Source organism: Anguilla anguilla, chromosome 16 (assembly GCF_013347855.1).
Source record: "Anguilla anguilla isolate fAngAng1 chromosome 16, fAngAng1.pri, whole genome shotgun sequence".
Classification (NCBI taxonomy): domain Eukaryota; kingdom Metazoa; phylum Chordata; class Actinopteri; order Anguilliformes; family Anguillidae; genus Anguilla; species Anguilla anguilla.
This window is the reverse complement of record NC_049216.1, coordinates 35196140-35216169: the sequence shown is the minus strand read 5'-3', so window position 1 is coordinate 35216169 and position 20030 is coordinate 35196140. Positions and strand designations below refer to the sequence as shown.

The 20030-nt window shown below is 50.7% G+C and overlaps 1 protein-coding gene across 4 annotated transcripts; it reads right to left on the bottom strand.

Annotated features, from left to right (window-relative positions):
- Positions 1-5379: 5379 nt before the first annotated feature.
- Positions 5380-19364, bottom strand: alkbh3 (alkB homolog 3, alpha-ketoglutarate dependent dioxygenase). Of its 4 annotated transcripts, XM_035396750.1 has the most exons (10): positions 19073-19361; positions 18440-18568; positions 17854-17954; positions 17518-17552; positions 17261-17308; positions 15286-15389; positions 11909-11997; positions 11265-11474; positions 9732-9830; positions 5380-6005 (listed from the first exon to the last, which is right to left on the bottom strand). In XM_035396750.1, exons 2-10 carry the CDS (start codon positions 18516-18518, stop codon positions 5880-5882), a joined length of 891 nt encoding a protein of 296 aa, XP_035252641.1. In that variant the 5' UTR covers positions 18519-18568; positions 19073-19361; the 3' UTR covers positions 5380-5879. The 4 variants fall into 4 exon arrangements, with proteins under 4 accessions (XP_035252641.1, XP_035252643.1, XP_035252642.1 ...); XM_035396752.1 differs by lacking the exon at positions 15286-15389 and having other exon boundaries at positions 17261-17304; positions 19073-19364; XM_035396751.1 differs by lacking the exon at positions 17518-17552 and having other exon boundaries at positions 17261-17304; positions 19073-19362.
- Positions 19365-20030: the final 666 nt, after the last annotated feature.

Sequence of the window (20030 nt, the reverse complement as noted above, 5' to 3'; positions counted from 1 at the left end):
CGAAAGGAGTCGGCAAAACCTACGCAGACGCAGCGTAATATTACAACAAAAGGCCTTTTTCCCTTTCTGAGCTTCCCAGGGTCACTTTTTACTAACGCACTTTCAGATTAATGGGAGAGCATTTCCATTGGGATGGCTTGGCGGTTTTAAGAGGACCCGGGCATATGAAACGAGGGAGATGCGCTTTTGTCTGCAGAAGGTCACGTTCTTTAACCAAAGTCGAAGCCGACAGCGAGGTCTGCTGGCACAAACCTCCGGTCCAGAAGCCCAGAACTCCCATTGGCCACCGTCCTCACGCCCCCTCACGACGCACCGTACAATCAACAGACAGCCTTGCCCGTTTGTGTCACATGACCCATGGAAACAGGAAGAGGAAATGGAGTGACCGTTGGGCGAGGACGTGCCACGGCATTAACGGTAAAGCCCCTTGTGGGGGAATTCTGATTTTTTTTGGGGGTAAGGTCAGGGTGCCACTGAGAGGTTATAGCACTTTGGCCCTGCCCCCCTCTCTGCAGGACTGGGGGGGGAAAGGGGGCACTGTTGTTGTGTCTGATGTAACCCGAGAAACCACCAGCCCCCAGGGACCGGGGGCCATATTAAAGAGCGGGAGAACATCGAGATAAGGAATCCCATACGCTCTAACTGCCGAGCCCACAGCCAATAAGCAAGAGGGACGCTGTGACATCAGAGACCAGGGTCAGGCCCCCGGCCAGCTGAAGGCCCTTCAGTACTAACAAAACAACCCTAATATTCATCATCATCATCATCATCATCAAACTGTATTTATACAGGACTTTTCACTGCCCAGTGAAAATCTCAAAGCGCTTTATATGGGCAATTTAGTGATTTTTTAATTAAATTAACTGAAAAATCCTCACAGAAAGTTAAGGACATTTTTTCCCCCCCAATTCAATGAACCACCTTTCAATTCACTTCCTGAAAGGACTGGACTGTGATGACACCACCTCGGGCCTCCACCGTCCAAACACATTCACAGAGGAAACATCCTCAAGCTGCTCTGCACCAAGGCCATGACCCTGCAGAATGTCTAAACTCCTTTGCTTATTGGTTGCTGCCAACGCATCAGCACTTTCCTGTACACAGAGAGAAGCAGCGTCAAGCTCATAAAAGCAGCTACGCAGCAGGGCTTATGTTTCCAGTGGGGATTCAAAATAAAAGAGAAATGAAAATGACTGTTCATGCAAATACATCGCAGAATGTAACTATAAATGCAAATAAATCACTTTACAGCCACATTTAGCCAAAGTGAATCGTGCAGCTCGTACCAACTCTATTACCCGTTAAAGCAGAACTTAACTTTTACAGAGAAAAAGCCAGGTTACGTGCTCTGCAGAGACAGGAGCTGGGATTTGAACCTGCAACCTTCTGACTTGAAAGTCAGTTCTGAACGGCACTGCCCATGTAGTACCTGTAGAGCAAGGTGTCTCAAACATTTTTACAGCATACTGTCATGCAGCAGACAATCCCCCCCCCCCCATAAAAGAAGGCCCCACCCACTGATGCTCTGAGTCTCTCTTAATCTCTCACTCTTTACCTGTATATTTATCATTTGTGCTTCTTTATTGGTTTAATTCTCGCATCAACCCATATCAAGCAGTTGAAATAAAGTTTTTTTTTTAAAGAACAAAATAGCATAAAAACAAATAAAACACAGAAAAAAATTTTTTTTTTTTACTGAAACATGACTGAATACTGAATTTTACTGAATTCATTCCAAGTTGTGTTGCCAATATAATGAGATGCAGCCATGCCATAAAGCATTACTGAGAAAGAGAGAGACAGAAAGGAGATAGATAGGGACAGAGAGAGAGAAATAGAGAGAGAGACACACAGTGAGGGAGAGATAGGGACAGAGAGAGAAAGGAGAGAGAGAGGGAGAGAGAGAGAGATAGGGACACAGAAAGAAACAGAGACAGGGAGAGACACAGTGAGGGAGAGATAGGGACAGAGGGGGGGGGGGGGAGAGAGAGAGAGAGGGGGACACAGAGAGAGCGGGGGGGAGACAGAGAGAGAGAGAGAGAGAGAGAGAGAGAAGCTCATCACAGCAGTATATCCACACCACACTCTTGGTTACGCAACATCTTTTCAGAGCTCACAATGTTCCCAAAATTGCTGTTTTCATCTATGATCATATCCACCAGGGAAACGCACTACCTAACGAGACCCTGGCACAACGCTGGAGGCAGGAGCAACAGAAAGCAAGAACAGAACAGAACGCAAGAACAGAAAGCAAAAACAGAACAGAACGCAAGAACAGAACAGAATGGAAGAACAGAACAGAACCCAAGAACAGAACAGAAGGCAAGAACAGAACACAAGAATAGAACAGAACGCAAGAACAGAACAGAATTGATGCTATGCCTGGAGTCGGTCCTGAGACAAGTGCCTGCAGCTATTAAAAATAACAGGAACTGCGACGTTGGACAATCACATTAAAGATGAGAGAATGCATACTGCACGTACGCAGGGCCGAGCTTTGAGCTGAATTCAGGGACAGAGCGCAGGCAGGCTACCAGGCATACTGAGCTTTCAGGTGAATTCAGGGACAGAGCGCAGGCATGCTACCTGGCGTACTGAGCTTTGAGCTGAATTCAGGGACAGAGCACAGACGGGCTACCAGCCGTACTGAGCTTCGAGCTGAATTCAGGGACAGAGCGCAGACATGCTACCAGGCATACTGAGCTTTGAGCTGAATTCAGGGACAGAGCACAGACAGGCTACCAGGCATACTGAACTTTGAGCTGAATTCAGGGACAGAGCGCAGGCATGCGTTCAGGTGTACTGAACTTTGAGCTGAATTCAGGGACAGAGCGCAGGCATGCCACCAGGCGTATGCACTCCCACCGCGGCTCTGAGCCAAACACGGGTTCCCTGTAACAGAGAGGCTGCAGCCGATAGGCCCGGGACAGGCACCCGATACCCCAACAAACAACTATTAATAGTCCGGGTGAGAGCTGGGGCCCTGTGGGGTTTACGCGCCTGTTCCTGGGGGGGGGGTAAACAAACTGCAGACGCAGGAAGTCCCGCAGCTAGACTGCACAGCCCCCCCTCCACACGCCTGCTCGCATGTCCCAAACACCCTCCCCCTCCCCCTCCTCCCCCAAGAAAGTGTGGAAATTCCTGATTTAAAGACGGTATCCGTGTTGTTTGCCTTTCCTACGCTTTCGTGCGCAATGCTCACATGACCCTGCGTGCGGCTCCACGATCGTTTACAAAAGGCTTCCGTCACAAGTGCTGTGCATGCGTGTGTGTTTGAGCTCGGTGAAGCGTTCTCCGTCACCCTGCCAATAAAACTCACAGTATTACGCAGTAACTGCAATAAATGTTCCTCAATGCACTAAACGTTCTGAAGCACAGGAAACACGTTTATGTATGCATTCACCAGTGCACAGCACACATGCACGCACGCACACACACACACACACACACACACTTTCTGCACTGATGAAGAAGCACCTGCCAATTATCACTTGGTCCTAAACCAGGGCTAACTAGCACACCTGTAACTTTCATTTTCAGCTGAACTTTGTGCACATGGAAACCGGTTTAAAATCAAGAGGTTTTGTTCAGAGCCCCATTTCAGGGCCTTGTGCACCGGGCAGCATCCGCCCCGCCTCCTCAGCCTAAACGCACTCTGTCCCGGTAATGAAACAAGCCCGGGGATCCCTGGCTCGAGTTACCCAGGATACCCATGTGTCAATCACCCCTGGTGTTCCCTGCGGCGAAGCGTACGCTGACCACATCAACATCACAGGTCCTGCAAGGGGACGAGCCAGCCACAGGTCCTGCAAGGGGCGGAGCCAGCCACAGCCACAGGTCCTGCAAGGGGACGAGCCAGCCACAGGTACAGGTCCTGCAAGGGGACGAGCCAGCCACAGGTCCTGTAAGGGGACGAGCCAGCTACAGCCACAGGTCCTGAAAGGGGCGGAGCCAGCGACACATCCTGAAAGGGGACGAGCCAGCCACAGGTCCTGTAAGGGAAGGAGCCAGCCACAGGTCCTGAAAGGGGAGGAGCCAGCCACAGGTCCTGAAAGGGGACGAGCCAGCCACAGGTCCTGAAAGGGGACGAGCCAGCCACAGGTCCTGTAAGGGAAGGAGCCAGCCACAGGTACAGGTCCTGCAAGGGAACGAGCCAGCCACAGGTACAGGTCCTGCAAGGGGACGAGCCAGCCACAGGTACAGGTCCTGCAAGGGGACGAGCCAGCCACAGGTACAGGTCCTGTAAGGGGACGAGCCAGCCACAGGTACAGGTCCTGTAAGGGCTCATTCCAGGAGAGCTGCTTTCAGTTAGCAGTGAAAAATCAGCAAAGAATCACCAGAGTTCCTTAAAGTTCAGGAAAAAATATTCAAAGGATTGAAGGTAACCTTTTATCGGAACTCGTTATGAAACGGTCTCAAATTCTCCCAGAAATAATTAGAAGATTAAACACAGGGAAGATATCTGGTGATACAGAGTCAAAAGACTTTTTTAAAAATACCTTTTTTTTTTTGGCTGGACCGCAACAGCGGGGACAGCCCTACAAACACGAATGTCTGTGACTGAGTGATGAAGTTACACCATTGGTCGGCCGGTCCAGCCATATACTAGGTTTTGACCTGCTCGTTTATTTTTTAATTCTGGGTTTGGCCAAACAATCCTCTTCCCTGGGTTATTTTTGTTCTGAGAATTCCCCTTATAGCTTTTGAGTTATACGTACCAAAGTTAAACTTGATCCCAAAGGAGGAGTATAGCCTATGATACTGAGATACAAGAACACACAACAATCAAACAATATCCATTTTACAAACAGGTTTTATTGACAGAATAAGGTGAAGAGTTAATTGGCATCCTGATTGCCCTTGCCACATATCTGTCTCTCTGGCAGCAACCAAGAGGACAAACAGGAGAGAACAAAAAAAGAGAAGAATAATTTGCCTTTGTCACAGTGAAGTAATGCTTCAAACTGGCACAATCTGGACAACCTGTTAAACTCCCTCTTCCAGACTGACTTATTTACACAGCAACATCTGCTTCCAAAAATCTCAATCAAACAAGCCCAGGACAAGCATCCCATTTGGGGTTCACTTTATTTTCACTAATCTGTCACCCAACATTGCAAAAACATCTGCGACAGCAAGACATTTTAGGAACAGCACTAATATTTACATAACGAGCAAACAGAACTTTACTGATAAAGTGAGAACATTTTTATTTATTTAATTAGAGATAAACTTGTGTGTGTCTGAGAAAAACGTATTTCTGACAAACGCACACTCGGGCGCTTTCCCTCCTGACGTTAAAAAGAGACGCACACGAGTGACGGCAGTCTGCTCGCCAGTCTGCCTCCTCCTCAGCTGGGGGCGGGGGGGGCAGGGGGGCAGGGGGGCGGGGGGGGTGTAGACAGCATCACATAAACAAAGACGTCGTGCAAAGCCCCACGTCAGTCTCCAAACGGGAAAGGAACAGAAAAGCTCAGGAATGCACGCAATTCAGGCGTCAGAGTCCGCTCTTCCAGGCGTGAGATGCCCCTCCGAACACAACAGCCTCTGCAGGGCAAAGACGACGGGGGGTGGGGGGGGGGGGGGGGCGCCAGTACGGAGGGACATCGTGCGTATTGTCTCGCTAGGGTTACAGAACCTTCATACCTCCCCAGTGTTCTACACCTGACAGGATCTTCCGTGGTTCTGGATCCATTCCTACATTGCTGTGCTTAAGTGTCACTGGCGCCCTCCACCCCAGCAGAGGGCGCTGCAGTTTCCTCCTCCATCTTTCCTGTTCCGCTTCCTCCACTGAGATATCTGTTTTTTTAACAGTCCCTCGTGTAGAAAATGTGTAAATCATGCTACGGCGTTCCTCTTCCTCCTCTTCCTCCTCCCTCCTAGCTGCGGGGCCCGCGGGCCAGGTTCCGGCCCGGTTCTGGTTCTGGTTCTGGTTCTGGGTAGACGGTGCGGAACGTCAGGTTGACGCGTGGCCCGCGGTCGTGATACTCCTTCGCCACCTGGTGCTGTTTGAGGTGTAACCGTGACAACAGAATAAGGTGCTTTTAAAGGAACATCTCTCCATCAGGACACAGGTACACCCATGAAAGCAATGCAGCACGAAATACGAAATACTGAATTGTTATTTAGCACACAAACATGCCAGAGAACGGCAACGAGAAAAATTCTAATTAAAATACCTCACGGCCAACAGGGATTAATCAGCCTGAAAAACTTATCAGTTTAAACAACTCAATATAATTAATAAGTTTTGCACAAATGTGCAAAATGTACACACCAACACAAGAACATGCACGCACACACACACACACACACACACGCACAAATGCTCTGACACAGTGCTGATATTTCAACATCAACTTGGCTCAAAGACATGTCAACAACTCAAGTGAAGAAACCGGATCAAGGGTGGCCATTCTGCGATGGCAGGCACGCATGAGCACTGGGCGAAGGCTGAGGCCTCCCGAGCTTCAGACCCACTTCAGTACTCCCTGACTGCTCTCTCAAACGCCTCCAGCATTCTACCACTCAGACCACAGCCAATCACACGAGGTGCAGCTCTGGGCTGTTGTGCATTACATTACATTACAGTCATTTAGCAGACGCTTTTATCCAAAGCGACGTACAAAAAGTGCATTTTCATGATCGTAGACAACTGCTGAACACAGGTTCAGTAAGGTACAATTACTTATTTTGTAAAGCTAAACCTTTACAAAACCTCGCCCCGGGATACCTCAACTACCAAATGAACTCGACAGGAATCCGTCGAGCTTTCAAACTGATGATTGGAAACATGTAAACCTGCCTTTCAAGAATTTATCTTTTCTCTCTACCCCATCCGTTTGGGGGTTTACAAGGCATGCTGTAAATACCGCCCGCATTCTACTGCGTTTCAAACGCAGATCATTTTAGATTTACGGGTTACTCACAGTAACAGTACTGACACTAACTGTGCTGGAGTGAAAAACTAATCACCATCATCATCATCATCACCATCATCACTGTGAGAGTTAGTGTCCTCAGGAGCGCCCCCTGTCTGTGCAGATAAAGGTCAGCGTTTATCAGGGAGATTTACAGTCCCGCTGATCCTGCTTAGCGCCGTGTTCCCGAGTACGCGCTAGAGACCAGACACCCCGAGGATTCTGGGATATCACCACCAAGCATTCCTGACCTTTCCGTCCCTTTGTGTTCACAAACCCGACGCATTGGCCCCTGAAGCCAGACGACCGGAGCGACTGAGGGGGCGGGCGGGGGTGGGGAGGAACGCGCCGTACGAGCCCCACCCCCACGCCCCGCACCGCGTCCCGCAGGGCGACACAAGCAGGGCGGCTCTCCTCGTTCCCTCTGCTCACTCCTAATTTGGTGTCCCAGCAAGAGCAGAGGTCCCGGCCAACGTCAACAGCAGCGAAAAAAGAGCGTGTTCCTGCAGCCCTGCAAGCTGTTTTTACTCAGCTCAGATTAGATGCCGTCCCACGAGAAAGAAAAGAGCGAGAAAAGAAAGAGCGAGAAAAGGGATAAGAGGAGATGCATAAGAAAACACAGGAGCGGGGGAGGGGGGGGAGGTGCAGAGAAGGGGAGGAAGAGATCTTGAGGCGGAACCTCGCGGTGAGAGATGAACCGCTCGGGCTGGCCTGCTGAAGGCCCCGGGCTCCGGTACAGAATTCGGTGAGAGGTCCCGCGCCCCGTCCCGCTCACGGGCACGACCACGCCCGTTTACATCCACACCAGCCCACACCCGTGCCTCTCCATAGACCAGACGGCAGGACAGGGTAACGGAAACGGGTTTGAGAAAACCGGACTCGCAGCACCAGCAAGGTTGCAGGTTCGCTTCCCAGGTGGGGCACAGCCACCGAGTGAAGGTCTTAACTGAAGGGCTTCAGTAAGTATCCAGCAGCACGAAGGGACTGCATGGGAAAAGACTGGAAGCCGTGCAAGAAGCTCTGGATAAGTGTGCAGAATGCTGAAAGAGTGCATGTGCGTGTGCATGTATATGCGTGCGTGCATGTGAGTGCGTGTGTGTATGTATGTGCATGTCTGCGTGTCTGCATGTGTGCATGTGCGTGTGTGTACGCATGTGCATGTCTGCGTGTGTGTGTATGTATGTGCATGTGTATGCATGTGCGTGTGTGTGTGGACGCATGTGCATGTCTGCGTGTGTGTGTGTGTGTGTTCTCTCCCCTGTGTATGGTCAGGGCTGCGTGTGTGTGACAGTCCAAACAGATCTCATCATGTTTCGCATTCTTACATTTATTCTGAACATAACTCGGACAAAAACATGATGGAATTTATTCGCTTGGTTCCCCATTATAACTTTCTCCTTCATAACCAATGGGACTCTGACTGTGGAAAATGAAATCATGTGGTTTACTGTAACTTCAGCCACAGATGAATGCAGTCACGTCTGTTCTGTGTCATACAGGACTACGGGCGCGTCAGGTGTGTGTGTGGAACAGGTGTAAAGGTCAGGTGTGTGTGAGGAGCAGGTGTAAATGTCAGGTGTGTGTGCAGAACAGGTGTAAAGGTCAGGTGTGTGTGAGGAGCAGGTGTAAAGGTCAGGTGTGTGTGAGGAGCAGGTGTAAAGGTCAGGTGTGTGTGCGGAACAGGTGTAAAGGTCAGGTGTGTGTGAGGAGCAGGTGTAAAGGTCAGGTGTGTGTGAGGAGCAGGTGTAAAGGTCAGGTGTGTGTGCGGAACAGGTGTAAAGGTCAGGTGTGTGTGAGGAGCAGGTGTAAAGGTCAGGTGTGTGTGCGGAACAGGTGTAAAGGTCAGGTGTGTGTGAGGAGCAGGTGTAAAGGTCAGGTGTGTGTGTGGAGCAGGTGTAAAGGTCAGGTGTGTGTGCGGAACAGGTGTAAAGGTCAGGTGTGTGTGAGGAGCAGGTGTAAAGGTCAGGTGTGTGTGTGGAGCAGGTGTAAAGGTCAGGTGTGTGTGAGGAGCAGGTGTAAAGGTCAGGTGTGTGTGTGGAGCAGGTGTAAAGGTCAGGTGTGAGTGAGGAGCAGGTGTAAAGGTCAGGTGTGTGTGTGGAGCAGGTGTAAAGGTCAGGTGTGTGTGTGGAGCAGGTGTAAAGGTCAGGTGTGTGTGAGGAGCAGGTGTAAAGGTCAGGTGTGTGTGTGGAGCAGGTGTAAAGGTCAGGCGTGTGTGAGGAGCAGGTGTAAAGGTCAGGTGTGTGTGTGGAGCAGGTTTAACGGTCAGGCGTGTGTGAAAAGCCGGTGTAAAGGTCAGGTGTGTGTGAGGAGCAGGTGTAAAGGTCAGGTGTGTGTGAGGAGCAGGTGTAAAGGTCAGGCGTGTGTGAGGAGCAGGTGTAAAGGTCAGGTGTGTGTGAGGAGCAGGTGTAAAGGTCAGGTGTGTGTGAGGAGCAGGTGTAAAGGTCAGGTGTGTGTGTGGAGCAGGTGTAAAGGTCAGGTGTGTGTGAGGAGCAGGTGTAAAGGTCAGGTGTGTGCGAGGAGCAGGTGTAAAGGTCAGGTGTGTGTGTGGAGCAGGTGTAAAGGTCAGGTGTGTGTGAGGAGCAGGTGTAAAGGTCAGGTGTGTGTGAGGAGCAGGTGTAAAGGTCAGGTGTGTGTGAGGAGCAGGTGTAAAGGTCAGGTGTGTGTGTGGAGCAGGTGTAAAGGTCAGGTGTGTGTGAGGAGCAGGTGTAAAGGTCAGGTGTGTGTGAGGAGCAGGTGTAAAGGTCAGGTGTGTGTGAGGAGCAGGTGTAAAGGTCAGGTGTGTGTGTGGAGCAGGTAAAGAGGCGGGGCTACCTGCCAGTCTTCCTGCGTCGCTCCCTCCATCAGCAGCAGGGTCCCGTGACTCAGCGGAATCTTCAGCTTCTCCACATACGTGTAATCCCCGCTCTCCTCCTGCCCCGCACACGCGTGCACACGCACGCACACACTCACACACACACACACACACACACACACACACACACACACACACACACACACACACACACACACACACACACACGCACACACACACACACGCACACACGCACACACGCACACACGCACACACGCACACACGCACACACACACGCACACACACACACACACACACACGCACACAGTACACACACACACACACAGTACACACGCACGCAGTACACACACACATACACACATACAGTACACACACACACACAGCACACGCACGCACAGAGTCAGGTGTGCATGTCACACACAATCACCATTCAGAGACAGTGAGGGGAAGAGGAGGGGGTGCAGCTCTGTCACTCCCACAGTAAACCTGCACTGCTTAACCCTAACCCTAACCCCTAACCCTAACCTTAACCCAAAGCCTAAGCCTAACCCCTAACCCCTAACCCTAAGCCTAACCCCTAACCCTAACCCTAACCCTAAGCCTAACCCTAACCGTCCCCAGCAGCACAGGGAGACTATCAGCATGGTAACCAGTGTTGTGGCACAGCGATTTCTCCAGACCGTTCACAAGACAAATGACGCGTTTCAAAATTCGACATGCAGAGGACCACATGGGGAGGTTCCATTCCACACATTTCTGCAGACCAATCTGTCTTCTACAGTCTGACAGGAGAGAAATGCATTTCAACATGTGACAGGGCTAATTGTGTGTTTAAAGCTTGACAGGCACATGTAGAGGGTTACAGAGATCCTTGTATGCAAAATCTATTTCTGTGTTTGTATGTGTTTACAAACACAGAATGTGTGTGTGTGTAGTAGTGTTCGTGCGAGTGTGTGTAGTGAGCATGTAGGGAGTGTGTAGTGAGTGTGTAGTGTGTGTAGTGAGTGTAGTGAGTGTGTAGTTTGTGAGTAGTGAGTGTAGTGAGTGCGTAGTGTGCGTAGTGTGTGTAGTGAGTGTGTAGTGTGTGTAGTGAGTGTGTAGTGTGTGTGCAGTGTGTGTGCGTGTAGTGAGTGTGTAGTTTGTTAGTCAGTGTAGTGAGTATGAAGTTTGTGAGTAGTGAGTGTAGTGAGTGTGTAGTTTGTGAGTAGTGAGTGTGTAGTGAGTGTGCAGTGAGCGTGTAGTGTGCGTGTAGTGTGTAGCGTGCGTGTAGCGTGCGTGTAGTGAGCGTGTAGTGAGTGTGTAGTTTGTTAGTGAGTGTAGTGAGTATGAAGTTTGTGAGTAGTGAGTGTGTAGTGAGTGTGTAGTGTGTGTGTAGTGAGTGTGTAGTTTGTGAGTAGTGAGTGCGTAGGGTGTGTGTAGTGAGCGTGTAGTTTGTGAGTAGTGAGTGCGTAGGGTGTGTAGTGTGCGTGTAGTGAGTGTGCAGTGAGCGTGCAGTGCGTGTGTAGTGAGCGTGTAGTGGCTGTGTAACTCACCGGGCGGGGCTGCTTGCGCATGCTGAAGCAGCGGGTGTCCCCCAGGCTGAGGGAGGCGATGGCGGGGTGGGGCCCCAGGGAGAGCTCGCTGTCGCTGTGCCAGGCGATGCTGTCCTTCCCGTCGCGGTACAGGTTGCACAGGAGCGAGTTAAAGCAGCTCCCGCTCACTTGCTCCACCATGGCCTTCAGATCGGCCAAAACCGCAGGCCACTGAGGGCACAGACACACAGGGTTAGAGCGAGGGGGGGGGGGGGGACAGACACACAGGGTTAGAGCGAGGGGGGGGCACAGACACACAGGGTTAGAGCGAGGGGGGGGCACAGACACACAGGGTTAGAGCAGGGGGGGGCACAGACACAGGGTTAGAGCGAGGGGGGGGCACAGACACACAGGGTTAGAGCGGGGGGGGGGGGGCACAGACACACAGGGTTAGAGCAGGGGGGGGGCACAGACACAGGGCTAGAGCGGGGGGGGGGGGGGGGGGGGGGGAGAGTTTGGCTACGCATGGCAGTGTGAGGGTGGATTTACCTGTGTGTTGGGCTGCAGTGTGGATTTACCTGTGTGTTGGGCTGCAGTGTGGATTTACCTGTGAGTTGGGCTACAGGGTGGATTTACCTGTGAGTTGGGCTGCAGGGTGGATTTACCTGTGTGTTGGGCTGCAGTGTAGAGTTAGAGTAGGTGTAGGGCAGCTCTCCATACCAGCAGGTGAGTCTGGGTTCTTCATAGGCCTGACCTGAAAGCAGGAGCACCACCAATCAGCTGCTTTCTTCAATACCCACAACCAATCAGAGCACCACCAATCAGCAGTTTCCATTAGCTACCACAACCAATGACAGCACCACCAATCAGCTGCTTTCTTCAATACCCACAACCAATCAGAGCACCACCAATCAGCAGTTTCCATTAGCTACTACAACCAATGACAGCACTACCAATCAGCTGCTTTCGTCAATCCCCAAATTCTATTAGAGCACCACCAATCAGCTGCTTCAATCAATCCCCATATCCAATCAGAAGAGCCCTGCTGGCCTGGCCATCGTTTCAGTGCTTTTTTTGGAAGGCTTCGCCCCAACAGCCAATCAGCTGAGAGTGAGACATTTACAGGAAGTGGTGCTGGGAGCAGCACAAACTGGCTTCCCGCCCGAAACACCCAAGGCATGGACGCCCAAGGCAGCCCAGCCGCACAGCACCAACATGACCCATGACCACAAACCAGCCAGCTGCCACAGAACAGATATCACCCCAGCAATGTCCATAAAACTCGGTCCTGATCCAGGTATTTCGGGGAAAGAGCGTGTGCCCATCTACACCGCCCCCCCTCCCCCATCGTCTGCGAGGACGGGAGCTTCGGCACTGCCGAGTACGAGCCCCCCCCCCACCCCACCCCGCTCCAAACTGGGACAGGGGCGAAGCATTTTTGTAAAAATGATACGTGGAAATAGAAATAGCTCTAAATCTGATGAGGAACTTCTGACAGGAACACTCTACCCTAGGCGTGCCAAACCAAGCACTTTCCTTGGCCGTTTGCTTCAAGAACCTTTTCCAAGTTCAAACGCGGTCCACACATTGGGTGCTGAAGGAGGCACATGTTAAAAGCTGACTGTGGTGAACGTATGAGCCAATACCCCCCCCCACCCCCCACTATCCCGCAGAGACGAGGCCAAGAATCCCTTTAGGGTGCCCCGACCCCCTCCCCCTCGCCCTTTAGAGCAGAACCAGGGCGAGTCACCGACTGCCTGACTGGCTGCAGACTCCACAGAGCCCAAACTCAGAGCCCGTGCAGTCGGGACACCCTCCCCAAACCCTCGTCTCCTACAGATTTAGAAGCTCTGGGAAGGCTGACGGCTTGACAGGGACCTTCCAGAAAACGACAGGAAGAAGTCCTGAGAGGAACACTTCAGAGCCTGGCAGGGCTCAGGCTTTCAATCTCCACGCCAAAAACAAACACTTTATTTTTCCTCAACTAAAAATACATTTAAAAAATCATAACATTAGGAACAATAAACAAAACTGCCACTATTCTAGGGAGCGTCTGCCAAGTCCGGAGCCAGACGAGAGCAGGAAACACTGACTCAGCCGGCAGAGCCAGCCATGGAAACAGCCCTCCGTCTCTTCCTCTTTCCCTGATTGGCCAGCAGGACTGACACAGCCAATGGCAGACAGAGCAGCCTGTGGCCAGAACACTAAAGCTAAACACTGATTGGCCAGCAGGACTGACACAGCCAATGGCAGACAGAGCAGCCTGTGTGTGTAACGATCGAGTTAGAGATTAGCCTGAGTCCGAGGTGGGATTTGAACCCGGGCCTCTCACTCGTCCACACACTCCATAGGTGAACGTCTTACTGGTCAACCAAAGGTGAAATCGCCCCAAGTCAAGGGCGACGTCGTTATTTTTCTATTTGAGGATTGTGTCGTAAGAGGGTGCTGTCACGGCAACCTGCTACGAGCCCGTCGATTTACCGCACCTTTCCCGAGCATCGCTAACGAGCTAGCCGAGCTAGCCGAGCTACACCCGCTAAACGCAAGAAAGAGGTTCCTTTCCTCCGCCCGCGTCATGTGCTACACTCCTGAACGAGCAGTCACCAACTTTACCCGCACTCCTGAACGAGCAGTCACCAACTTTACCTGCACTCCTGAACGAGCATTCACCAACTTTACCTGCACTCCTGAACGAGCATTCCCCAACTTTACCTGCACTCCTGAACGAGCATTCCCCAACTTTACCTGCACTCCTGAACGAGCATTCCCCAACTTTACCTGCACTCCTGAGCGAGCATTCCCCAACTTTACCTGCACTCCTGAGCGAGCATTCACCAACTTTACCTGCCCTCCTGAACGAGCATTCACCAACTTTACCTGCACTCCTGAACGAGCAGTCGCCAACTTTACCTGCACTCCTGAACGAGCATTCACCAACTTTACCTGCACTCCTGAACGAGCATTCACCAACTTTACCCGCACTCCTGAACGAGCATTCACCAACTTTACCTGCCCTCCTGAACGAGCATTCCCCAACTTTACCTGCACTCCTGAGCGAGCATTCCCCAACTTTACCTACGCTCCTGAACGAGCATTCACCAACTTTACCTGCCCTCCTGAACGAGCATTCCCCAACTTTACCTGCACTCCTGAACGAGCATTCCCCAACTTTACCTGCACTCCTGAACAAGCAGTCACCAACTTTACCTGCACTCCTGAACAAGCAGTCACCAACTTTACCTGCACTCCTGAACAAGCAGTCACCAACTTTACCTGCACTCCTGACCGAGCATTCACCAACTTTACCTGCACTCCTGAACGAGCATTCCCCAACTTTACCTACGCTCCTGAACGAGCAGTCACCAACTTTACCTGCACTCCTGAACGAGCATTCACCAACTTTACCTGCACTGCTGAACGAGCATTCACCAACTTTACCTGCACTCCTGAACGAGCATTCACCAACTTTACCTGCACTGCTGAACGAGCATTCACCAACTTTACCTGCACTCCTGAACGAGCATTCACCAACTTTACCTGCAGCACTTCTGTGCCTTTTTACAGCTTGTAGTTCACAAGGAATGATGCAATTTCCGGGAGAGCATTTTAAATGAGCATAATGACACCATGAGAGAGAGAGAGAGAGAGTGAGGTAGTGAGAGAGAGAGAGAGCAAGAGTGAGAGAGAGAGACTTGGCTGCACAATATCTACGGTACTTGCCACAGCCTGAGGGACAGTTGTGACCCTTAATGTTAATAAAATATTATGATGTCATTTGTTATTTTATTAATGTTGTTCTTAAGTTCATGTATTTGCGGCATGAAATTATTAGGTGTTTGTTTTATTTTTTGTACTTGATGACATCAGTGTACATTATGTACTTCGTACTGTGTTTTTTGGAAAGCTTTGGCAGCACGTACACTAAAGTATGTCATGCCAATAAAGCCTTTTGAGTTGAACTGAGAGAGAGAGAGAGAGAGAGAGAAAGAGAGAGAGAGAGACAGAAGCAGGAGGACGGGGAGGAAACTCCACCGATACCCACCGTGTTTGAAGTTGGTCTTCTGAGCCCACGGCAGCTCAGCCAGGAGTCTACTGAACAGCCAGTCTGCCTCTGTCTGAGCCAGAAACCCAGGGAGCAGCCGCAGCCTACAACCACACACGCGTGTGTGAGGGATACACACACACTATACATATACACGCACACACACTATACACACGCACGCGCACACACACACACACACACACACAGACACACTATACATATACACACACTATACATATACATGCATACACACACACACACACACACACTATACATATACACACGCACACACACACACACTATACACATACACACGCACACTATACACATACACGCACGCGCACACACACACTATACATACACACACACACACACACACTATACACACACACACACACACACACACACACACTATACACATACATGCACACACACACACTGATACAGACACAAAGGCACACACACACTATACATACACACAGACACACACACTATATACACACACACACACACACTATACACACACACACACACACACATACTATACATTCACACACACATATATATATCGAAATATACACATGCACAAACACACAAGGAAACACACACCCACACACAGAAATACACAGAAAACACAAACAGAAGCATACGCAGGAAACCGTGACACACAGATTGGCCCGTTCCTCTGACTGAGTGCGCGGTCTTGGGATCGCAGGGCGTGGAGCGCTGCTGCAGCACCCAGACGGGTCAAAGGTCAGCCAGAGCGTGAAACTGTACACAACTCCCCCCAGCCTTTGGGCTGAATGAATCCAGCCACAAACCACACAACTCTCCCCAGCCTTTGGGCTGAATGAATCCAGCCGCAACCCACACAACTCCCCCCAGCCTTTGGGCTGAATGAATCCAGCCACAACCCACACAACTCCCCCCAGCCTTTGGGCTGAATGAATCCAGCCACAACCCACACAACTCTCCCCAGCCTTTGGGCTGAAGGAATCCAGCCGCAACCCACACAACTCTCCCCAGCCTTTGGGCTGAATGAATCCAGCCACAACCCACACAACTCCCCCCAGCCTTTGGGCTGAATGAATCCAGCCACAACCCACACAACTCCCCCCAGCCTTTGGGCTGAATGAATCCAGCCACAACCCACACAACTCCCCCCAGCCTTTGGGCTGAATGAATCCAGCCACAACCCACACAACTCCCCCCAGCCTTTGGGCTGAATGAATCCAGCCACAACCCACACAACTCTCCCCAGCCTTTGGGCTGAAGGAATCCAGCCGCAACCCACACAACTCCCCCCAGCCTTTGGGCTGAATGAATCCAGCCACAACCCACACAACTCCCCCCAGCCTTTGGGCTGAATGAATCCAGCCACAACCCACCACACAACTCCCCCCAGCCTTTGGGCTGAATGAATCCAGCCACAACCCACACAACTCCCCCCAGCCTTTGGGCTGAATGAATCCAGCCACAACCCACACAACTCCCCCCAGCCTTTGGGCTGAATGAATCCAGCCACAACCCACACAACTCTCCCCAGCCTTTGGGCTGAATGAATCCAGCCACAACCCACACAACTCCCCCCAGCCTTTGGGCTGAATGAATCCAGCCACAACCCACACAACTCTCCCCAGCCTTTGGGCTGAAGGAATCCAGCCACAACCCACACAACTCTCCCCAGCCTTTGGGCTGAAGGAATCCAGCCACAACCCACACAACTCCCCCCAGCCTTTGGGCTGAAGGAATCCAGCCACAACCCGCACAACTCCCCCGAGCCTTTGGGCTGAATGAATCCAGCCTCAACCCACACAACTCCCCCCAGCCTTTGGGCTGAATGAGTCCAGCCACAACCCACCAGCGCACGGGTCACATGTCAGACGTAAGCAGGGTAAAGTACTCTGCCCAACATTAAGGCATCTGGTAAGAATAAATAATAGTGTTCAGGTACAGTCACAATCCATACACTCACCTGGAGACACCCGAGGGGCCGTGGCTAATCTCATATTCACCTGCCTTTCTAGAGGGAGAGAGAGAGAGAGAAGGGAGGAGAGAGATGGAGAGAGGGGAGGGGGGCGAGGAAGAGACAGGGGAAGAGGGAGGGGGGGAATGGGGTGAGAGAGAGACAGAGAGAGGGAGGGGGGAGAACGGGAGGGGGAGAGAGACAGAGCAGGTTTACACAGGCTCATAAGCGTCAGGAGAAGAGGAAGGTGTGAGGAGCATACTCACTCGATAACCTTCTCGGCAGGGACGTCCCGCAGCGGCTGTGCATGAGAGAAACAGGGAGAAGTGAACGAGTGACTGCAGGGGGAGAGTGAGAGAGTGACTGCAGGAGAAGTGAGAGAGTGGCGGCAGGTGGAGAGAAAGAGAGAGTGGCGGCAGGTGGAGAGAAAGAGAGAGTGGCGGCAGGTTAAGTGGAAACACACCAGAATGAATGAGCAGAGGAAGACACGCAGTGCCTAACTGAAGGACTTTCTCTCACAGCACCACAGCACGCACGCACACACACACGCCGCCGCCGCCGCCGCCGCCGCCCCCCCCCCCCAAACAGAGCCCAGATCGTACCTTGGCTGGCGGATGAAACTCAAACGCCTGACCTCCATCTCCCCACGAACTGGAGTGGGCCGATGGTGCTGCAGCACTTCTCACAAAGCCTTCGGCGCCACCTAATGTACAAACGTGGAACTGCTCAAGTGAATACTGACCGACTGACTGGCTGTGTTGGTCATTTAAATCTACACTCTGAGCTGACCAGAGGAGGATGGGTTTGATCCTTCCGAGGTTTCTTCCTATATGTTACAGGGAGTCTTTCCTTGCTACTATTTCTTTAGGCTTGCTCCTGTGAGGGTTTAGGCCAGGGTTGTCTGTGAAGTGTATTGTGACAAATGTTTGTGAAACGCGCTATATAAATACATTTTGATTTAATTTGAATATAGGAATACTGCTCCCTGGTGAGTGTGCATCGTATCCGGATCAAGTCCTAATATTTAGGAATGAGTTACACACGTGCGCTACATACCGTTCTATATTTTAACGGTAACTTAAGCAATTCACTCTCGTATGTAACCGTGTACTTGGATCATATGAACTTCGAGTTTCACGTTCAGTAAAACCGTTTCCTCTCTTGCTCCATTCAGTTGTGATAAATTACCCGCTGGTCGAGTTGCCGGTTTGGGGCGCGATGGTGCCCAAGAGCCCTGCACCCTGGCCCGCTGTCTCCTGTCACTCATGGCCTCCTGTACCGCAGTCTTGTATACCCAGCTAGGCCTCGGGTGTGAAGCTGCAACAGAACGACAGACAACCTGAAAACCCAACACAGGCCAACGACAGTACGCAAGGCCAACTTCAATGTTAAACGTTAACGGATGAAGGTTTCTGTTCGTAATTTGAAAACATTTTTTCTCCTCAAAACCACTGACATTGCGATTGAATTGTTATCGCCGCCATGCACAGGCTACAGCTACAGAGTGCAATTTCGCCAAAATACAACAGTGGCTCTACAATGGCTCTGTTCAGCCGCGAGGTACCAATAAACAGCGGGTAACCTGCTACAAGCCCGTCAGTATCTACAACAGCAAGTTGGGTGACATGAACCACGAAACATATTGCTGCCAAGGCTCGTTTTAAGTGTATGAAAAACGCGTTGTTTTGTTAGTAGTTAGCTTTCTAGAAAGTTCGTTTTGGGTAATTTCGCAGTTGAATAACTGCTATCGTGAGTTAAATAGCTGTTCGGTAACAAATCGACACCGAACTTTGATACAACGTCAAACCCACCGCATCTTACCATTTAAAACTGTGTGATTTCATAGAAAACGGAGTGGTTATCATCACAGCGCGATTCAAAAGCGTATGGAACAACTTATTTCCTTTTAAACACTAATGTCATTATTTATCAGCTGGTATACACTTTATAGACGAAAAACACTTATAGAAACCTAAACTGGTCGCAGGTGCAGTACGAAGCTCGGCCCGCGGAAACAACTACATCTAACAAATGGTTCCTAGTCATAACGTTGTCACTAGGGCTTCGGTGTACATGGGACATAGCGTTTAAAGCAGAGGTGGGTAACCCGGCTTCAAAGAGTAAAAAGACTGACCATGTATTTGCTACCCCAACATGCACTAAACCAGCTGATTACAATAATTAGTTTTCCTATCGTGCTGAAGAGTTATGCTAATTAGAGTCAGCTGGTTTAGTGCATGGTGGTGGAGCAAATACATGGTCAGTCTTTTTACTCTTTGAAGCCGGGATACCCACCTCTGGTTTAAAGCAGCGGTGTAATGTCTCATAAGTAATGTCACTGAACTATCGATACACAGGACAAAACTCTCCCGATATACCGAGGGAATGGGCGCGTTGCTCATTTAAGGTTTGTTGCAGTTCCCTTGGCAATTCGCCAACGCATATTATTGGCGAATCTGCGGTACTTTCCGGTTTGCAATCAGTCCAGTTATATTGGAAACATTAATTTTCAATTACAGTACACTTAATGACAGTTTTTGTCCCACTGTTAGCATTTATCGTGAGTCATAAACGTAAAAACATACAAAATTTCTGGGCATACAGGTTTTGACCTATTTATTTCTCACTGCATTACACTGCACACACGCGAGAACACTCGCCATACGTTAGCTAAGGTGGAGAGGGAGAGAATTTTTTATTTTGCCCAGTTAAATCAGGGGGTGATTAGGTGGCAGGTTGAGAGAGCCAGGTTGGGAATTTAGCCAGGACACCGGGAAAC